The sequence below is a fragment of the Clinocottus analis genome, unplaced genomic scaffold, assembly GCF_023055335.1.
Source record: "Clinocottus analis isolate CAN_PGR_092001 unplaced genomic scaffold, fCliAna1.0.p SCAF_3, whole genome shotgun sequence".
Taxonomy (NCBI): domain Eukaryota; kingdom Metazoa; phylum Chordata; class Actinopteri; order Perciformes; family Cottidae; genus Clinocottus; species Clinocottus analis.
The window spans coordinates 23,775,151-23,790,453 of NW_027176042.1; the positions used below are offsets into that span (position 1 = coordinate 23,775,151).

Sequence of the window (15,303 nt, forward strand, 5' to 3'; positions counted from 1 at the left end):
TCTGTTTTCTTCTGGATGTGTAAGTTTTAGCTTGATACTGTTATTAAGTAGAATATTTGAAGTATAGATACTTTATTTATCCCCTCAGGGCAAGCAGCTTACTAGTACATAAACATAATAAGTAGGCAAATACTTCTTAATATTTACAATATTATAAAGCAGCTTACTAATAAACAAACATTAATTAGGGGAAATGCTGCTTAATATTTACAATATAATAGCAGAGCCGGTTTCTAGTTAAAAAAGTAATTAGGTATGGGAAATACTACATATTCAGAATAAAATAGAGCCGGTTAGTAGACAAAAATAGTAAGTAGGCTACAAATACTACTTAATACAAACAATGAAAACAAGAGCAGCTTATTAGTAAACAAACATTAATTGGGTAAATACTACTTAATATATAAGAAAATAGCAAAGCAGGTTACTAGAAAACAAAAATATTAATTCAGGGAAAAATACTACCTAAAATATACAATAACAGAGCAGGTTACTAGTAAACAAAAATATTAAGTAGAGGAAATACTACTTAATGAATACAATAAAATAGTAGAGCTGGCTAGTAGTAAAGAAATATTAAATATTGGAAATACAATTTCATACTTACAATAAAATAGAGCAGAAATATTAATTTAAGTAAATGTAACAATAAGGAAGATGCAAGTATACATACAGTGGAAGTGGTAACAGGAGGTTTATTAGAAAGCAGTCGGCAGGAAGGTTCTCCTGTATCGGCCCCTGAGGGCCACAAACAGACAAATATACAGAAGTCTGGTCATCTCACATGAGGGAAGTATATCGCCTTTATTAAAGTAACTTAATAAATCGAATGAGGTTAATTTAGCTTAAAGAAAACTTCCTCCTACATCACAACTTTCCATACATGTTTGTTTTTTTAAATACTTTTTGTTACAAAAAGAGTTGGAAGCTCATTCTCTGTGGCTTTGTGTGTTTTATTCAGTCAATCATGAGAATACAACACAATATTATTCTATATAATATACAAAAACAAAGACAGTCAAACCACACAGACTGATTCAAGAACTGTGAGCATAGGGATCCCCCAGGGCTGTGTACTGAGTCCCCTGCTGCTGTTTACCCTCCTCACAACACGGCTGCGCCGCCTCTCAGGGAAAACACCGGCATCACGATGTTTGCAGGTGATACGACGGTCATTGGCGGGGCTAAGACGGTAGAGAAGGTGGGAGGAGCTCGTGGCCCAGTGTCGGGATTATAATCTCTCCTTGAACGCAGACGACACCAAGGAGATGGTTATCGACCCGAGGAGGAAGCGGGTGCAGCTAGCACGACCAGTGAAAATCTTTAAAATTGTTTGGAACGCACAACAGCGAGGATAACACCTGGTCACACACACACACACACACACACACACACACACACACACACACACACACACACACCCATCACTGAACTGTGAGCGGCTGCTGCTGGGACTTCATGTCATATCTTTGCAGCAACACATAGTGCACTTTAAACACTGATTGTGCAATACTGTTATCATACTTGCGATATTTTCACTTTATACACTCAGTGAAATGTGCGTCCTGTCAGCGTTTACCTCCTTTTGTAAATATATTTCAAGAAAAACAAGGTAATGCTCGCGGGTATGTTGAGGCCAGTTGTGCAAATATGTTATTGGGGTCGTTAGCAACTCAACTAGCGTTTGTCAAATCAACCTGAATTGATTAAATTTATGACATAAATTGGGCTTCTGAACACTTGAATATGTTGCGTTCTGCATTTTTCTGCGTTCTGCAGAAACATTCACGGCTATTTTAGTCATTTTAAACCTCCACCGCTGTCCTTTTTAATCTGAAATCATCTCTCACATGAAATCCACTGCGGGCAGCTTTGATTCTATTCCCACTAAATGTCTTAAAGAGGTTAATCGGGTCCAGTATGTTATTGATTATGAATAATATGTTATTGGTATGAATAGATCCCTCCACACATCCTTCTGTTTTATCCAATTTTAGGCCAATTTCTAAAGCGCAGTTTTTATTCTTTCTACTATAAAGTTCATCAAAATTACTTTTAAAAGTTGCTTTACTCCTTAACTTAAACCTTTAGTCCAGTCGACACCTTAACTTAAACCTTTAGTCCAGTCGACACCTTAACTTAAACCTTTAGTCCAGTCTTCTCCTTAACTTAAACCTTTAGTCCAGTCGACACCTTAACTTAAACCTTTAGTCCAGTCGACACCTTAACTTAAACCTTTAGTCCAGTCTTCTCCTTAACTTAAACCTTTAGTCCAGTCGACACCTTAACTTAAACCTTTTGTCCAGTTGACACCTTAACTTAAACCTTTAGTCCAGTCTACAGTTAACTTAAACCTTTAGTCCAGTCTACTCCTTAACTTAAACCTTTAGTCCAGTCTTCTCCTTAACTTAAACCTTTAGTCCAGTCGACACCTTAACTTAAACCTTTAGTCCAGTCTACTCCTTAACTTAAACCTTTAGTCCAGTATTCTCCTTAACTCAAACCTTTAGTCCAGTATTCTCCTTAACTCAAACCTTTAGTCCAGCTTTCTCCTTAACTTAAACCTTTAGTCCAGTATTCTCCTTAACTTAAACCTTTAGTCCAGTCTTCCCCTTAACTTAAACCTTTAGTCCAGTCTTCCCCTTAACTTAAACCTTTAGTCCAGTCTACTCCTTAACTTAAACCTTTAGTCCAGTATTCTCCTTAACTTAAACCTTTAGTCCAGTCTTCCCCTTAACTTAAACCTTTAGTCCAGTCTACTCCTTAACTTAAACCTTAGACAGGATTCTGCTAGAAACACACTGATGAGGGAGATGAAGGTATCTAAGAAGAGCTTTACTGATAAACTGGAAAAAACAAGATTTCAACCAACGACCCCCCCCCCCCCCTCCCACTGAGGACTGTCACCGACTGGCTGAGGACCTGAATGTCTTCTCCTGCAGGTTTGTTTGTCCCGTCTGCCTCCTCCTCACCTCGCCCGGCCGACCCCCCGCCGGCCCTCTGACCAGCTGACCCCCGTCAACCCGTACTGGAGCTGTGGGAAGTCCTCTCCTGCTCCAAGCGCTCCATGATCATCCCCAAGAAAACCTCCTTCGCAGGAGTAACCTTCCTCTTAACCTTCCTCTTAACTTTCCTCTTAACTTTCCTCTGTGTTGTTAGTTATAAACATAACATGTGCTTGGTTGGTTGGTTTGTTCTTGTAAATCTATATGTTGTGTTATGACTTGTTCTGCTTTTCATTCTGTGCTTGTATTAAAGTTATATTGTTAAAAAAATTTTTTTTTTTAGCCTTTTTCCTAAAGTAAATATACATGGGTCCAAATGGACTAGTAACATCATAGATGTTACTTTAGTTAATAGTAAAATGAACAAATAAAACAAATGTGTTTAAGAGATGTGTTCTAATACCACTCACTAACACAACAGCCTTTTATTTATTAATAGGATTCTCTTCAGGTTCATTTGACCATTTTGTAATAGAAATCAAGGGATATCCTAACAAAGAAAAGACCCAGAGACCCAAAGATCTTGAAAGTGCTGACTGCGCTCCGTCGTCTTTAGCAGAAACGTTGACCTCTGGAAAAGCTGCTCTGACGTCAGACAGCGTGAGGAAGAGCGCAGCGTGAGGAAGAGCGCAGCGTTGACGTAGTTACGTCGTCGTGTCTCAAAGAGATGGAGCTTCACACGTCGTGCGTTCATAAAGGTTTGCTGCTACCTGCTCTTTGCCTTGCAGGCTTTTGTTCAGCGCGAGCTGATAAGTTCTGCTACAGGCCGTAGACGTTTTTGCTTTGGATACCTTAAAAAGTGCTTACATTTGACTATAAATTATACTAATTTGTGTGAAAGTCCTGATTTTTGTAGCCAAGTCAGATGCATGTTTGATCAATATGATCGAAAGAGGAAAGATATCAAAACCGACTGCTTTCATTTCAAAATACTTAAAACAGCCTCTGACTCAGATGTAGAATTACCATAGATTCTTTTAATTGATCTGTATTCATATATATTTGAAATAAGCATCCATACAAAAATATTTAATAAAATATGAGCGTAAGTTCAGAAACTGAATTGTAAATATTCTATATTAAACCCGACACAGATTGCGCAGCGTTGTGTAAATGACCTTCACGCTATTTCAACTCTAAAGGAAGCACTGGCGTCTCGGGGGAGTTCAGTTGGTTGCAATACGCAGCCCGACCACCAGACGGCGACATCCTTCACACTCAACCTTTACTAGCAGTTAAAGGTTAGTTTTTCACATGTCTGGATGATACAAAGAAATACTTTAGACACTGGAGGCCTTAAACATCTTCATTTGAGTAAATATTTTGCAGCCGAATCAAAGAGTTTCTTTATAATGTTTTAATACTTAACTTATTTCACTACAGATTAATTAAGTATTCGAGCTAAAGCAGAAATATTCTGCAAGATTTGTTATTAAAGGGATTTATTTTGGATAAGATAAACTAAGGTACTCCTTTATTAGTCTCGTTGTGGGGAAAATTCAGGCTTACAGCAGCAGTGCACACAAGAGACACATATACAAAAAAACATAATTATATATAAACAGTAAAGAAGAAATATAATCCACAATAGCAATATTATATATGCAGACGGAATAAAAAGTATTTAAATGTATTTATATTGCACCAGTTGAAAGTAAAAAATATTAAACCCAGAGGCCGTTTTTATTGTCAGTTGCTGCCTCCGGCCACCAGGTGTCAGTGTTGGATTTAAAATACAGAAAACAGTCTGGACTCGCTGGTCCCAGTATGAGTGTTGTTAGTGTTGTAGTGTCACAGGATGCTGTAGCATTGTGTATTCTACACCAACACGTCATTGTATTTGTGTACTACTGGGTACATTAGTGGAAAAGTACTGCATCACGTCATGTTTTCATGTAAAAAAGGGGACGAATAAATGTCAGTGCAGTAAAAAGAGCAATATTTCCCTCTGAAATGTCACGTAGTAGAAGTATAAAGTAGAGTACAATGTACGTCAGAGTAGTACTGAAGTACGCGGCTGAGTAAATGTACTGTCACTGGGTCCAGTGTGAGTACACATGACTCACGCTGGTGACTCCTCACGAGTACTACAGTGTAGAAGTACTCTGTTACAAGTAGTCCTGCATTTAAGATCCAAAATAATTACTGTGAAATAAATGTTAGAGGCCCATTTATGACATATGATACTGAATAATCATGTTTTGTGTCATTATTATGCAGAGTAACTACGGCTGTCACATGAAGGAGAATAAAATATTAAAGTATTAGGTCAACTGGAAATACTCAAAAGTACAAGTATTTTAAAATCACAGTCCATTAAGTGAATGTATTTTCTTCTCTCATTAATATGATTTTAATGATTTTACTTGTTTTCTTTACATGAAACTCTTTGATCTGCAGCTTTTAAACAAAGTGAAGAAATAAATTATGAAAAGAAAACAAACAAATGTTTTATTTTGTTTCATTACAAACACACGCAGACAAACACACAAAGGCAGACACACGCGTGCAGACACACACATGCACACACACACACAGACACACACACATGCGCACACACAGACACACATATGGGCAGACACACACACAGACACACACACACACACACACAGGCAGACACACACGCAGACACACACACTTGCGCACTTACATGCAGACACACACACTACTGTGACTTGCCTGTTGCCATGGCGATCAGACTGGTGACTCAGCTTGTTGCCGTGGCGTCGGTCCTAAACACCGTGACTCGTGTTTATCGGCCGGTTGCTACAGAACGAGCACGTGACCTGATGAGCTGAGACACTATATATATATATATATATATATATATATATATATATATATATATATATATATATATATATATATATATATATATATATATATATATATATATATATATATATATATATATATATATATATATATATATATATATATATATATATATATAACTCCGCCCCCTCGGACAGTCCACGTTCCACAACAAGCCTCCTTCATCAGAGGCGCGCGGCGGCGGCAAGCGAAGAGAAATCAGCGCCAACCGGAAACTGTTAGGCCTTCCAGAATAAAAGTCCTGATTATAATTAAAACGTATACGGTGTTCTTACATTTACATTTATCAAACTGTTAGAGACCCACGAAACAAAACACGTTTAGTTTTTAATTTTGTTGTTATTTAGTTTGCCAAGTATATATTATTAATAACCATAAACATGTGACTAAAAAATACTGAAAAGTGGGTTTTAGTTGTTGCATTTGACGGCAATCAGACAATAGAAACGCAAAACTTAGAACTTAAACTTAGAAACGCAACATTAGTTAAATTATTTCTGTTGTAGAAATAAGAACATCATCGTAGATCTATATTTATAGCTATATATAATTATGTTTTGCCCTTCATGATCATTAAAAAATTTAAACCAATCATTCTAATCCATTAAAATGTATAATATTTATTCTAACTTTAACTTAAATATGATTGTGCGTCATAATTATGACTTTCTATCCCATAATTATGACTGATTGATTATTATGACAGATATCATAGTCATAATTATAAGATAGTAAGTCAGTAAGTAGTATGTTATGATTGTGCGTCATACTTATGAGCAAGTAAGTATTTTTTTTAAATCTATAAGTCATAAGTATGAGTTATAAGTAATAATTATCAGCTATAACTAATAATGATGAGCTAGTAAGTTATTAATTATGAGCTAGTAAATCATAATTATGCTCATAAGTCACCATTAAGTTCTAGTAAGTTCTATTTATGAGATAGTATCATATTATAAGGACATATGGAACAAAATAAACAAAAGCTTTTATTGTGAAACCCCGGGCCGGATGTGCTCGCGCGTCACTGCGGCTCAGTGGCCGCTGGGTCTCCGCTCTCATTCACTCCGCGGTGAGGACTCCCGTTGGAGCAACTGGAGGCCAACGGCTGCTGCTGTCGACGGAAAAAGAAGCAGAAGAAGAAGAAAAAGAAAAGGAAGCAGAAGAAGAAGGAGAAGAAGAAGAAAAACAACGAGGTGAATCTCTCGGACACACACCGGGAAACGACGACTACCGCGGGGGGAAGGGAAGGGATTTGAAACCCGGGAGCGGGTATCGATTTTCTTGTTAACTATATATCCGGGCCAAGTGATTGATCGCGCGCGAGCCCGTGTTTTGGAGTCACGCGCGCACACGGAGTCACGCAGGTTGCTGGCCCAGTTAGCTCGCGGCGGTTCGTCCCCTTCAGGTTTCCCCGGGATTTTGAGCCTCCAGAGCTGGAAACTTTGAGGAGAAGCGGGGCGAGAGAGAGAGAGAGAAGAGAGAAAGAAAGGTACAAACCAAACTGTCAGACATCTTTGTCTGTCTTCTTCTTCTCCTTCTTGTTCCAGGCGGTCTGCTTGCGTGGACTCCGGCACGATGTGGTGTTTGTGGCCGGCTGGTAGCATCGGCTGACTGGAGCCTGACGTCAAGCCTCTCGCGCTGGATTTAACTCCCGGGAGTTGGTTCCGGTCCCGGTTTTTTTTTTTTTTTTTTTGAAAGGTGGACTTAGCCCTCGGGGTGTCGTAACACACCTCCACCTCCCTCAATTTAAATAACAGAAAGTCTTCATTTTCAGTCTTCATATTTTTTTTTCGTGGAGTATTTCAAAACTTTGCCTCGAAGTTTTTTTTTTGTGGAGGTAAAAAAAAAAAAGTTTTGGGAAGTTGAGGATTTTTTTTTTTTTTCCGAACTCGTGGAAAAAAATGGATGCGGGTATAGAGAAGGAATGCAGCGCCCTGGGAGGGCTCTTCCAGCTCATCATGAACGACATGAAGGTAACACAACAATCACATTTCATCAACTCACTTTAATTTTTAACATCCGTAACATTTAATTCACCCCCTTTGCGTGTCATATTTACAAGTGTCTTACACTCTTCGTACACATGTGTATAGTTATTTTATGTGCCAAACATGTGTCACTTCTCTCTTCATATTTCTTCACCTTTTTCTCTATTCTTATTCTTTTTTTTGTGTCTCCTTTGAACCTTCCTGTAAAAAGACACATTTAACCCACGCCCCATAAAGGCAACACCCAGCAGTTTGCTCAAATTCAAAACAATGTTTACAGGATGAAAATGAGCAGCTTCACGGCTCCTCCATCCATCCTGATGATCTCCATCTCTCCCCCCACTTCACATTTACACCCCCCACAAAACACAATAGCAATGTTTGCAAGTCTTCCTTTTTTATCATCATCATCATCATCATCATTATGGCTGTCACACCCGCACAGTGCTCTCACAATGCCAGAAACTGTGTGCAATTTTAGACTAAAGAGTCCCAGAAATGAATGAGCGAGCCTGAGATATAAAACAAACGCAGGTTATTATTGTCTGCATTTAGAATGTGTGCTGGTGATGCTGATTGGGTAATGAATGAGCAGAGGTTGCAGCTGGAAGCGGGCCATCGGAGAGGGTAACGGAGCTGGATGGGGGTGGATTTTACCAGCTGTGTGCTCTTTGATGTTCAGTAAGCAGGCTGCCCTTTGCTGCCTGCCTGCCTGCCTGCCTGCCTGCCTGTCTGTCTGTCTGTCTGTCTGTGTCTCTCTGCTCTCAGATGTTCGTCGTTAGCAGTCTCTTACTTTTCCAGTCCAGGCCTTAAACACCCCCCCAAAAAAATGCTCACTCATGTGATTGTTCCGTGTTTTGTTTTTTTTGTCGACTATGCGATAAGTTGATTTTATCGACAGCTCTGTAAAGCTCAGTTCCTTCCCCCCCTCAGATAATCCCACACAAGCACGTTAAATGTTCACCAGAGACGCGTCCTCCATCATTCAGCATTTTTAAAAAGCGACCCATCGACCGAAAGACCAAAACCATCGATTCGTCGACGAACAGGGGAACAAATTCTACTCTCAAACCAGGACTACACTGAGACTATAGAGGACCAGGACTACACTGAGACTATAGAGGACCAGGACTACACTGAGACTATAGAGGACCAGGACTACACTGAGACTATAGAGGACCAGGACTACACTGAGACTATAGAGGACCAGGACTACACTGAGACTATAGAGGACCAGGACTACACTGAGACTATAGAGGACCAGGACTACACTGAGACTATAGAGGACCAGGACTACACTGAGACTATAGAGGACCAGGACTACACTGAGACTATAGAGGACCAGGACTACAGTGAGACTATAGAGGACCAGGACTACAGTGAGACTATGAGGACCAGGACTACAGTGAGACTACAGAGCGTCATGGAGTTCACGCTCGGCCTCTTCTTCCTCACGTCAGATCTCCGTGAGATGAAGAGTTTCTCCGGCAACGCTCGGCAGTTTCTCCCTTTTTTCTTTCCTCCTCCTGTTTTTGTTCTCGTCTTCGTAACGTGACGGAACTTGCAGGCGTCCCGCGGCGAGACATGGGAACGCGCGTGAGTCACGTCCGCTCGTCAGATAACGGAGGGGAAGGATGCGGCGGCCATGTTGGATCGCGTGTTGGTAAATCAGAGCTTGTGGCATCACATCCTGGTACTTTACCAACATGGCACAACACCAACGGGGGCACTCCTTCCATCTGCTACGCACGCACACAGACAGACACACACACACACACACACAGTCATGTCTAATTAAGCAGCAGGTTGCTCCTCCTCGGGGCATCTGTGAAGATCTTTTCATTTATTTAGAAAAACAAAAGTAGAGTATAAAAATAGACCTCATATAGGATGAACGAGATTTTAAAAAACAGATTTTTTTTGTTGTTGTTTTTAATCAGTTGTTAGTGTTTATCAATAAGCAACAAAGACTACAGATAATTGTCATGTTTAACGTGTATTTAAGTACCACAAAACAATGCTCACAAACTTTGTTTTCATGGGTTAAAAAAACCCCTGAAACCTTGTTTCTGTCTCCTTTTTGAATTTAAGAAATTGCAGCGATAAATAATAACTTTTCTATTTTTCTATTTCTATAGTTTTTAAAGTGCTTTCAGTAGACGTGACACTATGCAGTAAGGTGACAGACACACAAAGGGTTAAAAAGAAGGTTATTTAGGTCAGGCAACACAAACCGTGTGTGTGTGGCAGCTGAAGTGAAGCATCATGGGACATTTCTGTTCCAGTGCAGAGAGACAGACGGCTTATTGATTTCTGTCTCGGCGATATCAGGAGTGACATTACGAGGCATCGACCTTTATTCGCCCCCGACGCGCTCGCTACGCTCCTTCTCTCCTTTCCTCTTCTCCGTTCCTTCTCTCCTTTCCTCCCTCGTCTTCTTCTTCTCCTTCTTTTGATATTCAACCGTTTTCCCAACTGTTGCTGCTGCTTTTTGTGTGGATTCTGGACGACGAACGTTCGAGTGTCACATTTATTAAGTTAGCTGACCTCCTGTGTGTGTGTGTGTGTGTGTGTGTGTGTGTGTGTGTGTGTTACCAATTACCTTTCAACATCGAGATACAGTCGTGTTCAATTTCTACGCATATACAAAAACACACCCTGCAAATACAACCTATAATTTCATGTGATGTCATCAAAGCTTAGATGCAACAATGATATGCTTAATCGGTCCTTAGTGTGTGTGTGTGTGTGTGTGTGCGCGTGTGTGTGTGTGTGTGTGTGTGTGTGTGTGTGTTAGTGTTTGCACATGGTTTCAGGGAAGTCTCACTGCTGACTGGAAAATAGTTAGCCTCAGGTGAATATGGGTGTGGACACACACGCACACACACACACACACACACACACACACACACACACACACACACACACACACACAGGGGGGGAATGTGGTCGTAAACTAACCAACAAACACATTATAGAAATGCAAGCACCATCTCTCACACACACACACACACATGTGAGTGTGTGTCATCGTGGGTGTTCGCTGACAGCAGGAAAAGAAGGAAGGGAAGGAAATAAGGGAAGAGGAAGGAGGGGGGATGCAGGAGATGAAAATGAGATTTGGGTCAAACTAAGATGTTCTCTCCGCGTGTCGGATACATATTTCATATTTCATGTTCCCTCGTGTCCGTACGTTTCAAAACGTCCGTGACATTTGTGATAATGCGAGTTATGAAACGTGTTTTCTTTAAACCGGCGTTTAACAAAACACTTCACCACTTCACCGGCTTTTAACCGTCGCAGGTCAAAGGTCACCAGCTCAACTAACCGGGGCCGGTCAAGTGGCTCCAAACAGGGTTTTATGGAGATTAGAGATTACAGCTGCAACATGACATAAGAAGGAGGGATGGATTCAAAGGGGAGACGGTTGTATAGAAGTATAATAATGTATAAAAGTGTTAAACGAGGTGTGTTATCATCTTAGTGTGAATGAAGCTGAGTGTGAAACACATCTGAGTGTGAAATACATCTTTGATGTATTTCTACTCTGTATATGTCTTTTTTTTCACACTTTTTATTCACATTTTATCGTCTTTAAGGAGTTGATGTTGGCTGGTTTTATTTGACGCTTTAAATGTTTAAAAAAGAAGACGTTTTTAACTCTCAGGTTTGAGGATTTGCAGCATCTTCTCATGCGGACCTAAGACTTGTTTTAAGTCCCGCCCCCTCCAACGCTCAGCGGCCAATCATAGCGCAGCTTTGATGTCCGGCGACGATCCGGCTCTGCTCCTCAGACGATGGAGTTAAACGCTCCAAATGCGGAATAGGGTTATTAATAATAATATTGAATATTATAGCGGTAAAGTGCAGTGAGGGCTCCATAGGAGGCTCAGAAGACAGACGCAGACGCAGCCGCAGACGAACGGCATGCAAAGAAACGCAAATAGAAAAGAGTCACATGGCAATCAGCTGCCATGTACTTCCTCTTCTCCACACGGACAGAAACCACACGGCTAAAAGACGAGAGAGAGAGAGAGAGAGAGAGAGAGAGAGAGAGAGAGAGAGAGAGAGAGAGAGAGAGAGAGAGAGAGAGAGAGAGAGAGAGAGAGAGAGAGAGAGAGAGAGAGAGAGAGAGAGAGAGAGAGAGAGAGAGAGAGAGAGAGAAAGTCAGGCTGGTTTAAAATCACGGTTGGACTAAATATCACTCATATTGCTGACTCTGGTTCCTCCCATTGAACTGAAACCATCACCAACTGCAGTGTGTAAATACATATATATATATATATATATATATATATATATATATATATATATATATATATATATATATATGTATTTGCTTCCCGTTTACACCGTCACGCACACGCCAATCGGCTGTGAGAGAGAGAGGGAAGAGATCGAGGGCGATAAAGAGGAAGAGAAAGTCCATTTCCACTTAATAACGACATCATTGTTCCACTGATAAAGAACCAGAGCGAGACCTCACTGAACAAACCATTAAGCTGCTGTTGACACGCCCACCTGTCTACCTGTCCACCTGTTTACCTGTCTATCTATTTACCCGTCTGTCTGTCTGTCTTTGAGTCAACCAGTGTAGTTCAAACATGGCTCTGTTGTTTGAACAGCCTGCAAACAGAACAGAGACGCAGGCGGCCAAAACACGTCCTGTGTGTTTTTATTCTTCTAATATTTTCTTTTGGGCAACATCGTTTAAAAAAATAAAATAAAATAAAAAAAGGAAAAATAAAAAAATAAATGACATAAATAAAATAAATATTAAATATTAAAATATAAATAAAAAAATATAAATGAATGAAATAGAAACAATTAAATATGTATAAATAAATAAAATCAATGCAAATGAATATAAATAAATAAAATAAATACATACAATATAAATAAATAAAATATAAATAAATACATAGAAATAAATATAAATCACATAAATAAATGCATTACAAATAAAATATAGATACAAATCACTAAATAACCAGCTTGAGCCGATCCACATGGTGAAGTGTGTCTGTTGTGTAGAAGCAACCGTGACGCATGAGAAGTCCCGACAATCCTCCGTCGTGTGTGTGATCGTCAGGTTTCGCTCTCAAACTGGTTCCAGAGGAATTTGCGCCGGCGCATTCTTTCTCCTTCCCCCTCGCTGATTTACTACAAGCAAGGGGGCTCGGATATTCCCGACACATCAAACCTCACACGCCGGCATACTTCTCCTCCTGCAAACCAAACGGGCCGCAGCGGTGGAGGACGGCGGTCCGAAAACGTACCGGTTAAACCCCCAAAAAACTGCGACTCTGAAAGCTTTTCTCTTCCTCGAACCACTGCTGCAAAACTGTTATCGGAGTATCTGGTGTTTGATTTATCTCACGCGCACACGCACACGCACACGGGCAGCAGCAGCTACTTGGTGAACTTCAACGCAAAGGAGGGAACGCGGCTCCGGTTACGATTTGCCGGCGGTGTCCGGTTTCCTTTGATGGGCCGCGACCCGATTGCTGAACCTTTTCTTTGAGCGTTAATCGTCGTCCCTTTTTACATGAACACACTGTGTGTGTGTGTGTGTGTGTGTGTGTGTGTGTGTGTGTGTGCCTGTGTGTGTTCATCTGTGTTTGCATTGCTATTAAAGTGAGGACCAATCCCAATGTTAATTTACTCGGTCCTCACCTCATGGGTCATACAGGAATGTGTGTGTTTGTTTGCGCCGCTTTCAAAGTGAGGACCAGTCCCAATGTAATATACCCAGTCCTCACTTTGGGGGCTATACAGGAATGTGTGTGTGTGTGTGTGGGGATCAGGGGACATGCATGACATTAAGTTGTGGGCCCAACTCATTTTTGCTGGGCCTTTTTTTAAAAAAAATTCATCAATTTATTTGTCTTACAGAAGTTTAGACCCGGTAACCTTTTGACGGTTTTATAAAACAATAAGAAAATACGCCTTCAATGCCGAGATCGTGAGGAAATATACGTCACATCTACCGCGTTCAAGCTCCAACTCTGTCTGACCTTCAGGTTCCTTTCAGATTTTTTTAGTTATTTTTAGGTTCTTTAAGTTCTCTTTAGGTCCTTTTGAGGTCCTTTAGGTTTATTTAAGTTATTATTTATTAGGTTTTTTAGGTTCTCTTTAGGTTATTTTGAGGTTCTTCAGGTTCTCTTTAGGTCATTTTGAGGTTCTTTAGGTTTATTTTCGGTTCTTTAGGTTTATTTTAGGTTCTTTAGATTCATTTTAGGTTTATTTAAGTTTTCTTTTAGGTTTTTTAGGTTCTCTTTAGGTTAGGGTTCTTTAGGTTCTTTTCAGTTTTTTTGTTTATATTCTCTTTAGGCTATTTTTAGGTTCTGTTAAGGTTCTTTAGGTTTATTTAAGTTATTTTTTTTAGGTTTTCTTTAGGTCCTTCTAGGTTCTTTTAGTGTCTCTAGTAAGATGCACTTAGCAGCTGAATCTGTTAGCCAATAGAATGCCGGTTGAACAGATCACAAGGTCACCGGGCTGCTCTGATTGGTCCAGGCCTCACACATGTCAGCAGCGTAATAAATATTGTCTTTGACTATTATTGTTGTTGTCCTAATTTCAATAATATCACAAATAGAAGTAGAGGAACCGTGTGTTCTTCCTGTAACTCCGGACCGGCCATCTGTTTGTGTAGTTATGAACATGTTTATGTATTTGCAGAAGGCGTACAGATACAAATACACAACAAATATGAACTGTCCAACGGGTCAAAAGCCGCCATTCGGCTCAGAAGTCGTTCAATGACCCGACGACTTTGTCACCTGCTTCTTTTTGTACACTTTAAGTGTCCGTGGTGTGTGTTGGTCCTCTGAGTGGCGTCAGTCTTTCTCGGATCCTCGTCGGCATCCTCACTTTCCTCCCCTCTCCTCCCCCTCTCTTCCCTTTCTGTCGGTCAGTAGAGCTCGTCAGGATTACGGTCGTGGGATTAGCCGCTGACGGCAGGTGATGCGCACACACACACACACACACACACACACACACACACACACACGCACTGCCTACACCTGGCCTCCGGCTGGTGGACGAGCAGATGGGAGGAGGGAGGGAAGGGAGAGAGAGAGAGTTCACGGGGTCAACGTGGCGTGCAGGACGCTTTCCACTCGCCTGAAAGCGAGAGTTTCTCGCCGGTTTGAGTCTCTGGAAACGAGCGGCGAGCCTGACTTCCCGATGTTTTACTTTTTTAATTTGACTCATCAATATTTATTCAATTATTTATCGGTGAATCTTCTGTCAGACACATTTTTTATATCGATAGATTTTTCAATTTGAAAAACATCTTTTCATCAGGTTATGAGAACAATGCAGAAACTAGTCATTGTGTTGAGGACCTTCTTGTCTTTCTTCTCCTCCCCCTCCTCTTCCTCCTCTTCCTCCTCCCTCTAGTCTACTCGTTGACCCTCTCTGGGCCTCCAGGTCCTTCATTTGGTCCTTCATTTGGCTCCCCAAAGCTC

The 15,303-nt window shown here is 40.6% G+C and overlaps 1 protein-coding gene across 2 annotated transcripts in view; it reads left to right on the forward strand.

Annotated features, from left to right (window-relative positions):
- The first annotated feature begins 6,923 nt into the window (after window positions 1–6,923).
- mtss1 (MTSS I-BAR domain containing 1) overlaps window positions 6,924–15,303 on the forward strand; it is a 29,165-nt gene continuing 20,785 nt past the window's right edge. For both annotated transcript variants that reach the window (XM_068594059.1, XM_068594060.1), the window contains exon 1: window positions 6,924–7,816. In XM_068594059.1, the coding sequence (XP_068450160.1) occupies window positions 7,745–7,816 (72 nt within the window). In that variant the 5' untranslated portion in view covers window positions 6,924–7,744. The remainder of the gene's footprint in view (window positions 7,817–15,303) is intronic.